Raw genomic sequence first — 19,480 nt, forward strand, 5'->3', positions numbered from 1 at the left:
TGCCACGTCAGCCCCATGTCACCTTGGTGCTTTGTGCCCCTGCTGCCGTGGCTGTTTGTTTACTCTGCCAGCATCGTCAGAACTTCCTGACGGTTTTCTCACACCCACTGCTCACTCCACAACAATGCTATTTCTGGATCTCTGCAGTTCAGAGAACATAGAGTGAAACTATGTGAAAATAACCTCTTCAGATCAGCATGCCTTTGCAAAATCCCTCAGGACTTCTGCAATGGGAAATTTCACGTTTCTAAATGAAAATAGCTTCCACTCACGGTTACACACACCATACTAGGGTTTGGCTTTAGGAGTTGGAATTAAAGAGAAAAAGCAAAGTGTATATTGCCAGAAGAGACCCTAAGTTAAATCTAACCTAATCTGACTCACAGAGTGTAGACAGCTTCTAAGAGAGAGAGAGATGAACTAGGACTGGAATTCAAGTCTATGAACTGCGAAGTGCAATATTCTTTCCGCCACACAGCGAAGCCTCGACAAAGGAGAGAAGAGAGCCAAAACTCACTGGAAAACCTGCTTTCGAGTTTGGAGATGAAAAGCCATTTCACCAAAAAAAAGAAAAGGAAAGAGGGAGGGAGGGAGGGAGGGAAGGAGGGAGGGAGGGAAAGGAAAAAGATAAAAAAACCTCAGTTTGTAGCATTTTTTTTTCTCTTGCTCTAAAGGCTAGAAATAATTATATCTCATAATAAAATGTATGGGCTACAGCATGATAATTTTCTTCCCAGAAAAACAAAACTTCAAAAAGCCGAAAAGTAGATGGATGGATCTCAACTGTGAGCCCCACAAAAGGATGCATGCTTCAGGTGTCAGCAGGAAAAGACACACAATTAATGAGCTCGGCCACAGGATGGCACTGCAGCCTTGTATATCAACATTTATGTCAGGCGCCATCTCCAGGTTGACTTCGTTTATATAATAATACATGAGCGACTTGATCGCGGGGCAAGCCGAATACTTTACTGAAAGACCTGTAAAAGTAAAGCGTACATCCATACTTAGGCTAGCATATTAATGTTTGCTAAGTCCCAGACTGCAGCTTTAAATGCCACAGAGGATGCTAGATGTATTCTGTGACCCAAAGCAAATGGGTCACCTGACTGTTTAGAATAACAGGCTCAGGCAGATGACTCCCACGATACAGAAGCATACACTGGTGAACACATGAAGTGGTTTCCGTCCACGGAAAAGCCCTTCATCAGTCTCGGTCTTTTGAATTCCTTTAGGGACAAAGATCTGCCCCTCCCACACAGCTCCTCCAGTGGAGTAGGTAAGCCAGAAGAAGGTAGGCAGGGCAGGAGCAATTCGGAGAATGGACAGGCATCGCTCTTAGGGTGCTGTGCGGTGGTACAGCGTGGCAATGGCCTCAGCACACCTCAGACTACCACCCGAATTGTGAGCAAACTCAGGTTTCTCAGCCTCTGCATCCCTGTCTGTAAGTTGAATGAAAACAATATCCTCCTTAAAGTCTTGGCACGGGGACTCTGTGAGAAGATTCACCAAAGCACTTAGCAGCATGGTGAGCTCTTGTCCAGACGGTGGTGACGGTGGTGGTGGTGGTGATGATGATGATGATGTCACCATCTAGTGGTGGTGGCACTGATGATGTCTACCTCAGAAGACTGTGGTGAGTACAGCTATGCATGCAAAGCCCTTCCACAGCACCCAGAACATAGTAGGGACGCTGCAACCATGAAGGGTGGCCATAGTGCCTGGGTCCCACAGAACTGGGAGCTTACACCAGTCAAAAAATAGCTAGAGAATCTACTTCTGTCTTATGCAATTACAGATGTGAACTCAGGGACTGGGAGAAGGGCTCCTTTGATAAAATGCCATGTGCAAGCATAATGACCTAATTTCCAGTCCCAGAAACCTTGAAAAAGCCAGGCACCGGGGCACATGTCTTTCACCCCAGCACTGGAGGACATGAGAACCAGACAGGTGGTTGGTTAGAGCTCACTGGCCAGGCAGGCTAGCTGAGCTGTGCAGACTCTGGGAGACGACCTGTCTCCAAAGCCAAGGGGAAGAACTGAGAACTACACCTGACACCAACTTCTGGAGCCACACACATTCACACATGTACATGCACGTGCACACGCATGTGTACACACACACACACACACACACGTGCGCACACATGCCTGCACCAAACAAATAATAGTAATCCTGAAGAGTCAGACAAGTCCTATCAAATCAAAATTCTCTAGGGCCTGAAGACTTCAAACGTGGTGGGATCACACCAGGGCTTACTTACCTCCACCGAAGGGAACTATCCATGTGTAGCCTCAGATTGGTAAACAACTTACCATGTGGAGGTGTGGGGCTTTCTGGGTAAAATTTACTAATTCCCTTGAAGCTTTCCATCCTGAACAAATGGGGAGAATGAAGCCGATCTTCAAGTGCCGGCTGAATAACCTCAAATTCCTGCCTGCTTCCCACAGGTCTGGGAGCATGCAACTGGCCTCTTTCACACGTAGTTTCTCAGAGACAAACTCAAGTGACATTGGAGTGGAAAGAAGAGATGTTTGGCAGAGATTATAAATAAACTGTTTTGAGAGGACTATCACGTGAATTTAAAATTCTCTTAATGCTAACAAGAGCACAGGCCAACAACCAAACGTTGACACAGACAGCTGTGCCCTTTGGCTAGCAGACACTCGAGCAGACCGAGCCATGATGGCTCTGTGGAGCAGTACTGGTCAATACAGCAAGTTCAACACAAACACACAGATGCTTCTTTAGGCTCTCAGCTGGAATGAACAGGAGCATCAGTGGTAGAGTCTGCAGAGGAACTTATTAGTAAATGTGGGGAAACCTTGCTTCCATTTATTTGGACTCAAAATGCTGGCCCAGACTCTGTTCAAGTCATTATCAGTGATAGTCCTTTTTCCCATTTGAGGAACAAAACAAAGCGAACGTACAATTAAGGTGAGCCATTGAGCATGCCAATGCCACGCCTTCCATTGCTGTTTTTTAAGCATTGTTAGCTCTAGGATGCGTGTCTAGTGCTGAGGAAAGATGTAAGAAATCAACGTCCTTCCACCGTGTTTGAACACTGAGTAAGCGATCACCAGGAAGCGCTGTGTCGCGTGCCGGCGGCACCTCCAGCAGGGTCTCAGTGGAGTATAGCTGCCCTTCCCGGCCTACACTCCAATGCCTGGGAAATGAGTACAGAAAATAAAGATGTCTTCGGCCAACAAAAGCGCTACCGACATTGTGGGGGACTCAATAGACATGTCGTCAGCTTCCTCGCGTCAACACTGATGAGTGCGTCCAGGCCAGTGAGAATGTTCTAGGATGGCCCAGTCAGTCAGTAAAGTGCTTGCCTCATGAGTACTGGGGTTTGGGTCCCTAGAACCCACGGGGAAACGCCTGATATTATAGCACAATTAATAAACACTCAGAGACAGAAATTGGGGTTCAACCTGAAGGTCAGGAAAGCAAAGTGGTCAGTCACTGGCTTTTCCCTCGATGATCCTGCCTCCAGGAATCTCAGAATGACAGTGTGTGTTTGCTATCTTACTTAACACCAGTGGGATGGAGACGGGGGATCCCTGAGGCAGGCTGGCCAGCTAGTCTATTCTAATGGTGAACTCCAGACCGATGTCTCAAGGGAGGTAGACAGCACTCCTAAGAGTGATACCAAATAGTCCAATGGCCTACACAGACACAGGTACTTGCACACACGTGAGCACACATACATAGACACACACAGTATAGCATACACTAGTAATAACTGAAAAGTTCCCTTGTCTTTAGCCGAAGGAGTTAGAGCGTTAGAGTGGTTCCTCAATCAGATTGTGTGTGAGTCCTAAATAAAACGTCCCAGGACTCCATAATATAAACAGTTTATCCTGCAAACCAAGACACTTCCCAGAGTGACCGAGGGCAAGAGGACACTCTTCATGATTACTGTGGGACAAACAGCATGAACAGGAATGTCCTGGGCCAGCCAGGAAGGATAGTCCCCTTTCCTAGTAACCAGAGGATCGAGGATCAAGCCAGACAAATGTGGGGTCTGGCCCATGGAAACACTAGAATATTCCTGTCCATGCTAATAATGCCCATTCTTTACACTGATTCTTTGTGGCCCCCACTTTATAGGATTACTATTAAAATCAAGACCAATTATTCTATCACATATAGTCACTAAATGTTAAATAATTCCCTGAATACTCTTTGCTTGACTAAGCATTCAGTGTATGGTAGAGAAAGGATAACTGGAGGTTTCTCTTCCACCTTCCAATTCCTGAATAACCACTCTGAGGCTTAATATTAATTACAAACTGTTTAGCTCCGGCTTATTACTAAGTAGCTCTTACAACTTAAATTAACTCATTACTATTATTCGATATTTTACCACAAGGCCCGTGGCTTGTTACCTCTCATCTTGCTTCTCCAGCAGCTGCTGGCATCTCCTTGATTTCCCTGTTTGGCTCTATTTTACCTGGCTATTGGCCAAATCAGCTTCTTTATTAACCAACAGTAATAAAACATATTCACAGCAAATAGAGAGACATCCCACATCAAGAAAGCCTTAAGAGAGAAGTGTTGCATTACATTTCATACCTTGGAAGCTTGCCCTATAATCATCAGTTTTCGGCAAATGGTGTAGATGTAAATGGTACCTAAGCAAAGAGAAAGATTGTTAGCATCTTTTACAGTCAAAAGATAGAGACTGTATATTGCAATTTCTATGACTTAGATCTGTCATTCCCAAAACAAGCCCTCTCACAAGGTTTGATAATGGTAGAAAGTGATAATCATTATCATTTTTCTTGCCATTTAAGCACAGAATCATTGAATTAACTAATATGGGCATATTTTAAATATGTTAACACCACAATCGTTCAGCCTCATTTTATGGCAATTTGGGTTTTAAAATATGCTGGAGAGAATAATATTTTAGCAGATAATTTATATACTTTGTGATTTTATTAACACTAAAATGTTCACTTTTCCTACAGTTTCCTTATGGTTGAAAAATGGAAGATTTATCTGTTGAATAGTATTAGGGTGCATATTTAATCGGTGTGGAACACTATTCAATGAGGAAGCTCAGGGTAACTGCAAACTTGGCACAGAAAGGGGTGAGGAACTGTACCCCTTTCCTGCCTCAGTTAATATTCACCCCACTATGATCACTATGTTAAGTTAAGATGTGCACTATGATCAGTCTAATGAAAACTGCCACTTCACTGTGATTTGGGGGGGCAGACAACTTACTACAAGAGAAAGCACACTGGTGGCAGAGTGGGCAGGACAGAGAGCATCACCATCCCTTGTCTGTGGGTAGAGGACACTCTCCTGCTATACACATGCTGAAAAGCCCACAAACCTTTCAAGGTTTGGCTTGCGACTACAAGCGGGCCAACTGTTTTCCTCAGAGCAGCTGATCCAAAACTCACAGCCAGCAAAACTCAATTCTAAAAGCAGCTGCTCCAAAAACACATTCCTGGATTTTAAAACACCCATGAGCACAACAAACATTCATTACACAGGTCAGAGACAAAGGCTCTGAATGCCGTCCAGAAACCTTACAGCACCGAATGCTTCACAGAATACAATTATCAGTTCTTAGCAGTCAAGGACTTCGAAGCTGGGTTTCCATGATGTATACTTACTGTCTTCCGTTAGGACCCACTAGGGTGGAAGCCACATGGCTAGAACCCACTCAAAGCCGGCCTAAGCTCCTTGACTTGGCTGTGTTGAGATCCAACTCTTAGAACCAGGGAGGTGGCTCGGTGGGAAGTGCTGGCTGTGCAAGCATGAGGCCTTGAGTTAGCTAGGGGTGGTGGCATACGCGTGTGACCCCAGTGTGGGGAGGGTGGAGAAAGGTGAGACCCAGGGACTCACCTAGTCAGCCAGTCTAGCTAAATCAGTGATTTCCAGGTTCAGTGATAAAACCCTGTCCCAAAAGACAGCAGAGGAAGCCACTCTGACACTAATCTCTGGCATTCACACACATATGTGCATATTCATATACACTAGACACACATGAATACTATACTAGACACACATGTACACTCATATAGACACTACACACACATGTGCCCACATGTACAGTACACATACATACACTACATATGCACACACAAATACTACACACATGCACATACATATACACAACACACATGTGTATACACATATACATTACACATACAGACATATATATACTACATATACACACAGACTACATATACAGTCACTGTATGACTGATTCCTTGTATAAAAGTCACCAAGAGGGAGGTGCACAGGAAGAACACACCCGGCCACAAAGCATGTGACTCAGGTTCAAGCCAGGAGCCTGGAAAAACATGTCAGCAGTTGGGGGCCGTCCTTGGGAATGACAAAGGCCCGTCTGTGTTTCAAACCATGCCTGTAACCTTGCCAGCCCCAGGCCATCCTGACCACATCGGAATTCTTCTGCGACAGTTCGGGATTTTGACCTGGCTCACTTATTCCCACAAGCCACAGGCAAGAATAGATGGCACAGGATGGGTCATAGACTTAATCTTTATGAACTCGGGGACATTTTAGAAGTCAGCCTCTCCTCCTCCTCTTCCTCTTCCTCCTTCTCTCCCCCTTCTCCTCTTCTCCTCCTCCATTCTTTCTTCTCCTCTTCTCCTCCTCCTCCCCTCCTTCTCCTTCCCTCCTACTCCTCTTTTTCCTCCCGCTCTTCTTCCTTCTCCTCCTCTTCCTCCTTCTCCTCTTCTTCTCTCCTCTTCCTCTTCTTTCTTCTCTTCTCTGAGCCAAATCCCTCCTCTGAATTTACTGAGCCTGATCCCGGTTTCCTTTTCATCCAAGATGGCTACTATCAAAATGTTCTGAAAGTCTAGACTAGTTGAGTGACTTGAGAAGATCTGACATCTTTCAGAAGAAATCAAGACTAATTAATGTCTTAAGGAGCCAGTGGTAAGCTGTCTACGTGAAAAGGTCAAATGTACTCTGCCAAGTCACTAAATGCGCAGTTCTGAGTGCTGAAAATACAACCTAAATGTCAGGGCCGAGTTGGACCAACTTTCCCCCAAATAGTCCCGATGGGTCATGTCCCCAGTTCCTTCAGCTCCTTGTCCAACCACCCCCAAGCCTTTTACGTACGTGCCGGGCCCTCCCTTAGCCTGGCCTCTGCTTCCTTCCTTGTCTGTCTTCTCACCTGTATTTGCGCCATAGCAGCACCTGACCTACCTGTTCCATGCACCACCTCCCTGTGGGAGGAGTAAGAAGAATATTCATCTGCTCCCTTCACTTCTCAGACACCCAGGACCACGCCGGGCTCAGGGGAGGCACTCAGCAAGTCTTAGGTGACTTTATTAAAACAGGGCCACTAATTAGTGAAACCAAGTGTGGTATCTGCGTTTCCCACCACCCGGCAACTCCACTCCTGGAGACAGAGCCCAGAGAACTGTCCCATCGATCTCCGAAACAAGATGTGCAAAGACATTCACCGCAGAATTGTTTACGCAGATAGAAATCTGGGGCAGACTTAGCGCCCCTCTCTTGGGACCATACACGGGGAGTTGCAGGAAGAGTTAATGAGTTAAGAGTCCCATCCAGGAACATGGCTGATTCCACAACATAGCACTGACGGAGAAATCCAGGAAACAGAACGCCTGGAGCTCAGCCATATTTATAAACACGAAGCTCACACCAGGAAAGGGACAAAGAACTCTAATCTCTTTTCCAAAAAGAGGAGGAGGAGAAGGAGGAGAAAGAGGAACAAAGCCAATAAATTATTTTTTGTTTGTTTGCTTGCTTTGAGACAGGCGGTGTCACATAGGCTAGGCTGCCCTTCAACTCTCCGTCTTGTGCCTAAGCCTCCAAATGCTAGAATCATGGGTTTATGTGACGACATCACATCTATTTCTGATCTTAAGGCACATAAAACACTGTACAATACTGTGTCCCCGCAAGAAGCTCCTGTCTCGCAAGTGCGGCTCACTGTCTCCTGGGTACAAACGCCAGCGCTGCTCTGCCCATCTCTCCTAGCATGCCTCAGCACTGAGGGAGTCAAAGATGCTGCTGACGACCACTCACAAATGCTAAGCAGTCATGGATCCCAAAATTCCTTTCGAAGTCACCCTCATTTCCAACAGCAAATGTGCGAAGCAATTTCAAGCACTGACCACGTGATTGGAGGTGGGTAAGGACGGAAGCAGCTAGCAGACAAACGTTCAGTTGTCATGAGATGAGGGAAAACCCAGTGTGCTTTCACTGGAATTATTCTTTCCCAGTCTTATGCACATCAAACAGACTGCCACTATAAATTTTTTTTGTTTAGCCTATATTACCCATCCTTAGCACCATCAATAAAATAAAAATGCAAATGTTACACTTTAATAGCTAAGATTAGTTTCTTTACATACATGAGTATTACATATATATATATATATTATAGTGTGTGTGTGTGTGTGTGTGTGTGTGTGTGTGAAGAGAGAGAGAGATCCTCACTTAAAAACAAGCTGGGCAGGGATGTCGCTACGTAGAAAGCCAAAACCACTAGCCAAGGTCTTTGAGGCGAGAACTAATAAAGCAAATGGTTCTTGGGATGAACAGCGGTCACTAGACCCTCCCCCACGTCTTCCCCACTTACCAACTACGGTTCCTGAAACCCACTGCCCCTTCCCTTGGTGAGGAACCTAAAGTCTCCACTTGTGTGGACAAACTAAAATGCAAACCAAATGTCTTAAAATAATACAATCATTCTATTACAGAAATGAATGCATTTTCAATCACAAAGTGATCAAGTAACCAACAAGCTTGGCATTCAAACAGCTGTCGGGAAGACATGATGGGAAGGAAGACATCCTGGCTCTCACCATTGAAGATGATCCAGCAGAGGTGCTCCTGAGGCAGGGCCACCTGCATGATGAGCCTTAGGGACGACAAGATATGCAGACACTGGCTCACGGATTCCCTATTCCGCAGGTTGGCATCTCTTTCACAGACCAGCTCGTAGTGACAAATGTTCTTGACACTCAAAGCATGAAACTGGAAGACATGGGAAGTATATGAAAATAAACTAGGCTCACAGGACTCAGAAAAGGCATTTCTCACCAATGTAAAAGAAAAAAAAGCTAAGATGATTAATTGGTTTAATGGGTGAGTATGCAAGGAAACATAAGATGGGTCTCATTAGAGCATTCATTTAGTTAAGATTAGCTTTGCGTAGACAAAAGAAAATCCCAAACAAAAGAGAACCAAAATCCCATTACCCGTTATCTCATTACCGTTCAGCACTATTTGTAATCTCAGTCAAGAGCATTTAGCCTATTTATTAACTCAGATGCGATTATTTCCGTTTATATAATGCTTTCAGCCAATGTTGATTGGCCACCACTGTTTCGAGGGATGAAACAGCCTCAGCTCTTGGCAGAGGCAACGTTCGAGGCACAGACAAGGCCAGGGATGCTGTGGGAGTCTGCCACGGTCATGGAGTCCAGAAGAGGCCATCAGCTACTCTGGAGTCGCAGGCTGCTGTGAATGTGGGTGCTGGGAACCAAACTCAGATCCTCTGGCAGAGCAGCAAGCGCCCTTAGCCACAGAGTCGGCTCTCCAGCCCCTGGGCTGACTTCTTAACCTCTTGAAATCTTGTTTCTTTTATCAGTAAAAAAGGTCAACCGGCTCCACCTCTTGTGGAGGAAGGGAGCCGTGAGCTGATAATTCATACACAGGGTGCATTCAGAGGTTACCTGGCACAAAGCTCACTTTGGCATGGTTTTTATATTTGCCGTTGGCTTGCGGTTTGTCCCCATAAAGACACCTGCGGTACTTGGAAGGCGGGGGGGGGGGGGGGGGGTAGCAAGGCCGGCCACTGCGAATCTCGGGGAGGGTAAAAATGACGGTGTCGCACAACCCCATCCTCTTATCCGGGACTCCTTTATCTCCCAGGCTCCCAAGCACAGTTATAAAGCTGCAGGGGTCTCAACTAGTCAATGAATGCTAGCAGTTACTATAGCAACACTTGTACAATAAAAAATACAGCTTCAAATTGCTTATAAAAAAATACATGTTTGTGCTCAAGAACCACTTCTTTACAATCCCTATAGAATAAGCCTTGTTTTCCCATCTGTAAGATGGAACGGCAGTAAGATCTATCTAGCACGTTCTAAGGATTCGGTATGTTTTCTGTTTATAAATGAACGTACCTACAAGTACTAGTTATTATGGCAATAGTGCTGACTGTAGAATGCACTAGGCTTATGTTACACAAACACCAGAGCTTAATAAATTCACGGTGTTGTCCCGCCCTCAAAACATGGATCAGACAACTCACAGGGCACAGCGGATGCTGTAGTAGGCACAGGGTGGCATCTAGACACTGTCAGCCAAAGGCGACACGAGTCACACAACTGGTCCCAGTCACAGCCCTCCCGTCTTACCGTAAGTTCCGCAGTTTCATCCCCAAAGCCTTTGGGGAAAAAGACAGTTTTGAACTGATTCACGTCTTCTTTATGCTCATCCACGTCGGTCGTGAACTGATGGAGGTACCTCCCATAGCACTGCAGAAGGGCTAGCTTGTACTCCTAAAATAAAAGAGGTCTTGGTGACGGTTTCAAAATGGTGTCTTAAGATGGAGCCATAGCCACGGGTTCCTTGATCCTATCAAGGCTGCTTACTCCTTTTTCCGGAGATTCCCAGTGATTCGATGTAACTTGATTGAAAAATAAATGCTAACCCTTTGTATGTTAGGGCCCACTTCTTTATACATCAAGTCCTCCGACTACCAGGTGACCAGCACCATTTTCCAAGCATACCTAATGTGGCAGATCTTCTCTGTGCAACACACACGTGTTACTGTGTTGAATTCTCAGAACTGACCCACTGTGGGTCATTGGGACCACTGTGACCATGGTGATGAGATTCTGCATGTTTGTTCGAAATGTGGTGACACCCTCAGCATCTCATAGTCTCAGAATGTAAGTTCTCAAATCCAACATCATCGGTCATGGTGGCCCACGGGCTCAGTTCAAGAGCAGGGGCTGGAGCCTTGCTACAGAGCGAGGCTCAGAGGTTTTGATTCCATCACCCACGAGGGACAGTTGACTTGGAAAGCGTCAGCAGGTAACATAAGTAACACTGCACAGCTGAGTGCTTTCCAGCTCTTCTTCAGCTTCCTCCTCTGCATCCCTGTCACCAGGAAAAGCCACCGGCCTGGCTCTGACCCACTCCCCTTCCTAACCCTTCGAGGGATATCCGCAAGCAAACACGGCTTTGTATTTTCAAACATTGTTTGGTTCTTATTTCTATTAATCGGTCTGTTACTTCCTCACTAGTTAATTTTGAATCTTCCTTAGTCTACCTTGACTTGTACAATATACCCAGAGGGGCTCAGAACAACAGCATCCCACAAGATTATCTGGACCAAAATACAAATAGTAGTCTAGAAGTTGATGGCAATAACAACTCATCCATTGTCAAGATTATAAACACTGACAGTGACCACTGTCCCATCAGTGACAAGCAGATAGATCTTTTCCTGATTTCTCTCATTTAACTTTAAGTGCCCTGCCTGGGTCTTCCTGTCGGAAGCACTGGGGAACCTTGGCTACCTCACCAACTCTCCCCCTCGGTGTCTAACATGCGTCCTCCTCTCTCCACCAACATCCTCCACACTGGTTGGCTGTTCCTAAGACTGCATCTATCACAGGTGATGCTGACCTCTCAAGCTGCCAAGATTAAAAAAAAGTGGGGGGCATTCTGTCAATCATCACTCCATTTCACAGAACTGGAACTTCCCCAAAATCCTTGTATGTTCAAGTATGCAAGAGGCATGGTGCATGCATGTGGAGCTAAGGTTATCTCTAATTTAGGTAGAGGAAGCTGTGTCTTAGTTCTGTGGATGAAAAAAAAAATACACCTCAGACAGAACTTTCCAGAAGGCTGATGATAATTGTTTAGACATTCAGCGAGCGATCGTGGAGAGGTTGGGATGTGGTAGATCCAGAGTCTAATTACAATCTCTCTTGGGCTACCCTTTAGCTCCTTTAAAGCATCCCTGTCTGTCTCTGAGTTTGATCCTCACAACTTGACTCCCAGGTGAAATCTCTTAGAATACGCTAACTGAGCAGACTGCTAGAGTGGCCACCAGCCAAAAGACCAAATATGTCATCAGATGGTACCTGAGGCTTGCAACAGAGATTTCCCACTTTGCTATGATGGGTCTGCCTGACGTTTCTACCAATATATTTGAGAAGTGTCTCGATTTACAACTAGAGAGTTGTAAGTGACTATACAGATTTCATGGAACTGTTAGCCACATCGGACAAGTAATCAGAGATGATCTGATCTATGTTCCGGGGCCATGGCTGCTCATATTTGGCTCCAGGATAACTTATCTCTGATCCCTTTTGAGGTGAGAGTTGTATTTTTGCACTGGTGGTGTTTCTGAATGGAAATCTTTCTACGCCTTATCCTCCATTTGATAAATTTGTCCTGGACCAAGAACACGGACGCCCAAGAAGGAGAAATGCAGGAAGAAAAGCAAGCTTAGAAACAGAAGACTGAGAAAGCACACGGACTGCCTGTGCCTGCCTTAAAATCCCAGGGCACAAAGTAATTCCTTGCCCAACACTGAAAAGAACTTGCTATACTTGGACTTAAGCCAGAGCTCAGGGTTAAACTCACAAGGTCATGAACTGAAAGCCCTGTGTGGCACGGTCTTATCAAGTCTAGTGCAGGTCCATGACATTCAGAATTGTAGACCCCATGCAGAACGAACATTATGGTACATGCTGTACCGTAATATAATACTGAGCAGGAAACAGGGCATGTACGCCACAGACTCTACACACAGGACAGCAAGATACTCATTAAGAAACAAAAAGTCATTAGAACAGAACACGGGACAGCCAGGCCAGTAGCCACAAGGGCTGATCGGGCACGGCCACCAGCTCAGTGAAAAACAACAGGAAGTGGTGTCTGGGCTCTTTGTATAAGGTAGGAACAGGATGACTCAGCACTTCCTGCTGTGGGCCTACCACACCCTCTGTTGATGGAGCTGAGCTGCCCCTTACCCCCATCCCAGCCTGCCTCTGGTTCCTAAAGAAACCAACCACCCTGGAGAATTTCAAATACAAAATGAAAAGGCGAACTTCCTAGCCGTTATCACTGTTACTTCCCCTCCTTACAATTGTATCCATTTGCATCTTAGTTCCAAAACACGAAGACCAGGAGAAGCAACAACCCAAATAAATCCTAAGCAGCCGAAGGAGTTTGTTTCACTCCGGCTTCTCCGCTTCCCAACCACTCACTTTAATTTGACAGAGGCTGTCTCCAACCTTCAGCAGCTTCTGGTTGTAATAGTCAGACGGCAGCCGGGGGGCGTATTTGGTCCAGATATTAAACAGGGTGGTGGCACTGTAAGAATCGCAAAGGAAAACAATTTAAGAGTCGGCGGGCAGCCGCAACTAATTAGCAAGTGACCCTTTAAAGCCTGCCCTGTGCTGAGTCTTTCTAATGTGCCATATTGCTTAAGGTCTAAGCACTAGTTTATTGTATTAAAGCTAACTTTATTAGAGCCAACATGGGCCCGCTGTTGACTGGAGTCCTTCATGTGCATTTTTAAAAACTAGGTTTTCGAGCATGAACAAGCTGTGCCCCCCATCGGTATCCACCACCATACTGATGCTAAAACTGGGGAAACTGAGGGTTCATTTTTGGGGTTCTTTGTCTCAAGAACGATCCTAGAAATTGACTCAGAAGGAAGTCCACAGATAATTTTATCAGAGTTAAAGAAAAGAACATAGCACAGGCTAGACAGAAAAAAAAAAATCCCAGTGGCTAACAGAAGATGGCAAAAAAGTCATGCCTTTTAAGTTAGGCATGGATTAGAAATAAACAAATGATTAATTAAGGAAAAGTATTACTTTTATTACTAATAAAGGATTATTAATTAAGGAAAAAGTACTTTCAAGAAGGGAAGTGAGCTGAACAAAGAGTTATATGGTTTAAGATCTGCTCTAGTTCCCACCTCCCCATCCCTTTGCACTTCCTTTGCATGCTCTGCTCCTTCCTTAGGTGATGCCAGTGTCCCTCTGCAAACTGACTTCCTTAATATGTGTGAGTGCTTTTGCCTTGAACCTAGGTATGGGTGCCATGTGCATGCAGTACCTAAGGAGGCCAGAAGAGGGCATCTGATCACTTGAAGCTGGAGCTACAGGTGGTTGTAATGGGTGCTCAGAAATGAACCCAAGCGCAGGAAGCTTCCTTAACCACGGAGCCATCTCTCCAGCCCCCTCCCACTTTAATTTTGATGTAGCTTTTGTTTCAGTTCCTCCTTTGCCACTGTATCATGTCACAACTGATAAACGGCCACTGACACATCAAGAATTGACTAAGCCCATCGTTTTGGGGAAGATTCACTCTTGGTGTGCCCTTCTGAGGGGCTTTTGGCAAATGTGTAACAGTACATATCAGCACTGTTACAAAGTTCCACCATCCTGAAATTCTCTGTACGTTCTCCCTTCTTCCCTAATCTTCATTATCACTGATCCTTTTACTGTCCTCATAACATTCCTCTGACAGAACGTCCCAGGGCACATAATCTTTCCAGACTGCCTTCTTTCATTTAGAAATATATGTCTAGCCGGGCGGCGGTGGCGCACGCCTTTATTCCCAGCACTCGGGAGGCAGAGGCAGGCAGATCTCTGTGAGTTCGAGACCAGCCTGGTCTACAAGAGCTAGTTCCAGGACAGGCTCCAAAGCTACAGAGAAACCCTGTCTCGAAAAAACCAAAAAAAAAAAAAGAAAAAAAAGAAAGAAAGAAAAAAAGAAAGAAAAGAAATATGTGTCTAAGTTCCTCTATATGTCTTTTCACGGATCGCCAGTTTGATTTTATGCTGATTAATATTACATGAGCTGATAATATAGTCATTTATTTTTGTGAACATCTTGGCTGCTGACAAGTTTTTCCCCCATTTATTTATTTATTTATTTATTTATTTATTTATTTATTTATTTATTTGTGGTGTTGCTGAGACAGGGGTTTCTCTGTGTAACTTTGGAGCCTATCCTGGAACTCGCTCCATAGAGCAGGCTGACCTCAAACTCAGAGGTCCTCCTACCTCTGCCGCCCGAGTGCTGAGATGAAAGGTGTGTACCACCACCACCCAGCTGCTCCTTCAAGTTTTAACAGTTATAGATAAAGCTGCTATACATATCTGGGGCTAGGGAAATAGCTCAGTTTAGTAAAATGCTTACTGTTTAAGCATGGGGACCTGACCTGGAGTCCCAGAACCCACGTAAACAGCAGGGTCCTGTGACAATGCTTATAGTCCCAGCACCGGGGGAGCAGAGGCAGGAGGATTCCTAGGATTCACCGGTCAGTAACCTATCCTAATTTGTAAGCCCAAGATTCCAGTGAGAGACCCTGTCTCAAAAACAAAAGAAAGGATAGCTGTTGATGAAGAACATCCAAGGTTGAATCTTGGCCTCTGCATGCACACACACACACACACACACACAGAGAGAGAGAGAGAGAGAGAGAGAGAGAGAGAGAGAGGTTATGAGTATCCATATGAAGGGCTTTGTGTAGATTTCATCTTCCTCTGGGTCAATGCCAAGAGCCACAATTACTAGATCACATCCTTAAGGGTGTACTTAGCTTTGTGGGAAACCATCACTTGTCACGGTGCTTCCTCTGTCGTCCTGCATCCCCTCCAACATGGAGCTTCTGTTGCTCCTTCCTGGGCATTCAGAGCTGACAGGAGTCCTGGATTTTAGCCTTGTACTCGGTGCGTAGGCGATCTCACAGTTGTTCAAGTCTGCAGTTCCTGGATGCTGTTGCACGCGGAGCATCTTGTGGTGTTTGTTTCCGTCTGCGTATGCCTCTTTGCTGAGATGTCTGTTGGATAGTTGGCCAATTTTTAAAGACAGGCTGGAGGTTTTTTATTACCTTCGATCTGTTTGAGAATCATGGCAACCGTTTTTACTAGATACGGCTTCTGCAAGTATTAGGTTTACAGCCTATTCTCTCATACTCTTTACAGTGTTTCACGGAGCAGAAATCTTGAATTTTGATGAAATTAAGCTTGTTGATTACTTCTTTGATGGGTCATGTACTGGGAATTATGCAGAAAACGTAATTGCCAAACCCAAGATCACCCAGGTTTTCTCTTAGGAATCGTACTGTTTTGAGTATTGCATTTAAGACAGGCGTTACTTTTGAGTTGATTTCCATGAAGGATGTAAAACCTGTAGGCAAATTCATTTTCTTGCATGTAGTTGTTAAGTATTTCCAGCACCATTCTGTCTTGTTTCTAGTCCTTTGCCAAACTAATGTGGTGGCATTATAACAAAGTTTGCTTGAAGTTCAGAGAGTAAAACAGCCACACTGATCAGCTTTACAGACCAGGCAGTGGTAACACACACCTTTAATCCCAGTAGCCACACTAGTTTGCCACAGAAACCGGGTGGTAGTGGTGGATGCCTCCAATCCCAGCCTAGAGAGGAATATAAGATGAGAGGAGACAGCTCTCAGACACAGTCTCATTCTGAGACTCCTGGAGGCAGGATCGCCATTTCGGACTAAGGTAGAGGTAAGAGCCAGTGGCTGGCTGCTTTGCTTTTCTGACCTTTAGGTTGAACCCCAATATCTGTCTCTGGGTTTTTATTAATTGTGCTACAACAGACTATATTTCTGGGTTGTGTATTCTTCTCCATTGATTATTACTTCACCAATATCGCACTGTCTAGAGCACTACAGCTATTTAAAAATCCTGGTATTGTATAGAGTTGGTCGGCCAGCTTTGTTTCTTTGGGTTTTGCTTGTCTGCAGTGAGCCAGGATCTCACTATGGCGCCCTGGCCACCCTCAAACTCATTTACCTCCTGTTAGGCATTCCAGCGAGCACAGGCCACCACAGCCTTAATTATCCTCTGACTTCGTCCTTCAGTATTGCGTTGCCTCTTCTGTATCTTATGCCCCCAAATAATTTTTTGTTTCCTTTCATATCTGCAACAACCCCAAGATGGGAAACAAATCCACCCAGACAAGGTCTTCCACGATAGTATTTGCTGCTTGCCTCAAGAGCAGTGAACATCTCGTACAGGTAGAGTATCTTGGCTTCTTTTCCTGCTGCTGTGATTAAAAAACAGACCAACTAAACAACTTAAGGGAGAAAGAGTTTCTTCTGCCTCACAGGTCAAGGTACAGTCCTTCATGGCGGGGAAGTCGAGAAAAAAGCCTGGAGCAGCTGGTCGCGTCACACCCCCGACCAAGAAGTCATGCTTGCCTCGCTGTCTCCATTCTACACTGTCGGGGATGCTAATCCAGGGGACCGGACCACGGCGGTGTGTGGGTCTTCCCACCTCAGTTAAGCTGATGAAGACGATGACCCACCGACGTGCAGATAGGGTAACCTAACCTGGAGAAGCCCTCGCAGGTGTGCCCCGAGGCTTGTCTCGGAGGCAATCCTAGATCCCGTGGAGTTGGCAACTCACGCTAGCTGTCACAGTCGCCAAGAAGAGTGTAAAGGAGGTGAACGGGGAAAGAGGGAGAGGAGGAGGGGAAAGGAGAGGGAAGGATGGTGACGGGTAAAAGGGGAAATTCTTGCTTTTGTTTTATTCTTTTCCAGGAAGAGCTCAGAACCTTTTAGGGTTACGCTTCCTCCCACCACATAAAACAGAAACAAACCATCGGTCTTATAAAAGTGGTTTTTAATACAAATGAACAGGGTAGTAAGTCATTGCTAATTTTATTCAGTCATTGAGTTAACACTGATTTCTTCTCTTTCTCTCAAATGTTATGTGTGCCTCTGGGATAAAAAAAAAAAAAATCCAAACTCCCCTTAAAATTGTCCAATCCTGTCTTCTAAATTTCCAGTTAAAGATGGAGTTGCAAACAGAATGCAGACACACACTGTTGAAGCCGTGACCCCGGGGCGGCTGGATTGAAAACTGGACGTTTGAGGAAGCAATTAAGGCTAAATGTGGTCACGCGGTAGAATCCTGGTCTGGTGGAACTAATCTCCTCTCCAGAAGAGACTCGCAGAGTTTGCGTTCATCCACGCTCTCTGTCTCCCAGACTTCAGAGGAAGGGGCCTGAGGCGGCAAAGCACTTTCCCAAACTGGGCAAACAGCCATGACAAGGTCCTGCCCTGGAACCTGATGCCTTCAGAACTCTATGAAAATGAATGTCTTACCACTCCATCTGCGGTATCTTGCTAAGGCAACGTGAACTGAGGGATACAGGCAATGGTCTAAACTCAAGAACTGGAAACTGACCAGGCGGTGGTGGCGCACGCCTTTAATCCCAGCACTCAGGAGGCAGAGGCAGGTGGATCTCTGTGTGTTTGAGGCCAACCTGGTCTAGAGTGAGACCCAGGACAGCTGGAGTTACACAGAGAAAGCCTGTCTCGAAAAACAAAAATCAATTGATAATTAATCAATCAATCAATAAATAAAAGAACTAGAGACTGGTTGCTACTTATATGCACATTCTTGAAACCACGTCTACAGATACTGATCGATTGAACCATTAAGATGATTAAGTGATGCTGATTGAGCTCCCAGGCGAGTAAAGGGAATTAGGTATCCCTGTCTTTAAGGACCAAATGATAATGATGGGGGGGGGGTAGAAAATTCCACACACGTGCCCACAATAAACAACAAAGACCAATAAATAACACGGTAAGTAGAAAGCCCAGCGTTAAAGAAAAGAAAGATCTCTGTTCATTTTGTGTTTCACTTGCTGCCCCGTGAGATTCTACAGCGCTCGGATGGAATAAACAAGGAATCTACCCTGCCCCCCAGGACCCTCCAATTCTGCACATAAAACCGTGTGTTCATCCAAGCCTTACAGAGGAGATGGTCATCGGGCGTGTTACTCACAGACGCAAAACACCAGCTTAGTTAAGTCAATCAGGGTTACGTAATGAGAGGGTTTTTTTTTTTTTCCTCTCTCTCTCTTTTCTTTTTAGAGACTCTGAGGTTCAGGAATGCAGCTCATTAGCGATGGCTTACATAATACTATAGCAAAAAATAGCCTGGGTAGCCCAGGGTGGACTGAAGCATATTACTGTAGTCCAGCTGAGCTCAGAATCAGAGGAGTCCTCCTACATCCGCCTCCCGAGGGTTGGAACTGCAGACGCGTCCACCACAGGCAGCTTTAAGAGCGACAGGCTAACATCTTTTATACTGCTGGTTGGCTATGATGGCTGGGAGACGTTCTGGATGCCCTCGAAAGATTCTCACAGTATAACCAGACTGCCTAGTGCTCATAACAAAAGTATATTTTAAAATATACCACACATTTATATAATGGCATTGTTCGTACAGTCAAAATTATATTTTCGGTACTGTAAAATTTTTATGCTTGTGGAGACTCCTATAGTTAGAAGAAAAATGTTTTGATTTTAAGAACAGCCATCTGTCAAATGTGTTATTAAAGCAACTCCTGCCCGCTGGGCTCTTAATCAGCTCCCATCGCCACTCTTGCTCTCTTTGGACATGATGACCCAAGCAGGATTTTC

The 19,480-nt window shown here is 45.3% G+C and overlaps 1 protein-coding gene across 1 annotated transcript in view; it reads right to left on the reverse strand.

The window, feature by feature from the left end:
• The window catches only part of Cfap54 (cilia and flagella associated protein 54), a 281,209-nt gene that overhangs the window by 256,713 nt on the left and 5,016 nt on the right, over positions 1-19,480 (reverse strand). Inside the window, exons 2-5 of the mRNA XM_038314435.1 lie at positions 13,263-13,368; positions 10,392-10,535; positions 8,829-9,000; positions 4,579-4,637 (exon numbers count right to left, since the gene is read on the reverse strand). Of these exons, the coding sequence (XP_038170363.1) occupies positions 4,579-4,637; positions 8,829-9,000; positions 10,392-10,535; positions 13,263-13,368 (481 nt within the window). The remainder of the gene's footprint in view (positions 1-4,578; positions 4,638-8,828; positions 9,001-10,391; positions 10,536-13,262; positions 13,369-19,480) is intronic.

The sequence above is a fragment of the Arvicola amphibius genome, chromosome 17 (assembly GCF_903992535.2).
Source record: "Arvicola amphibius chromosome 17, mArvAmp1.2, whole genome shotgun sequence".
Taxonomy (NCBI): domain Eukaryota; kingdom Metazoa; phylum Chordata; class Mammalia; order Rodentia; family Cricetidae; genus Arvicola; species Arvicola amphibius.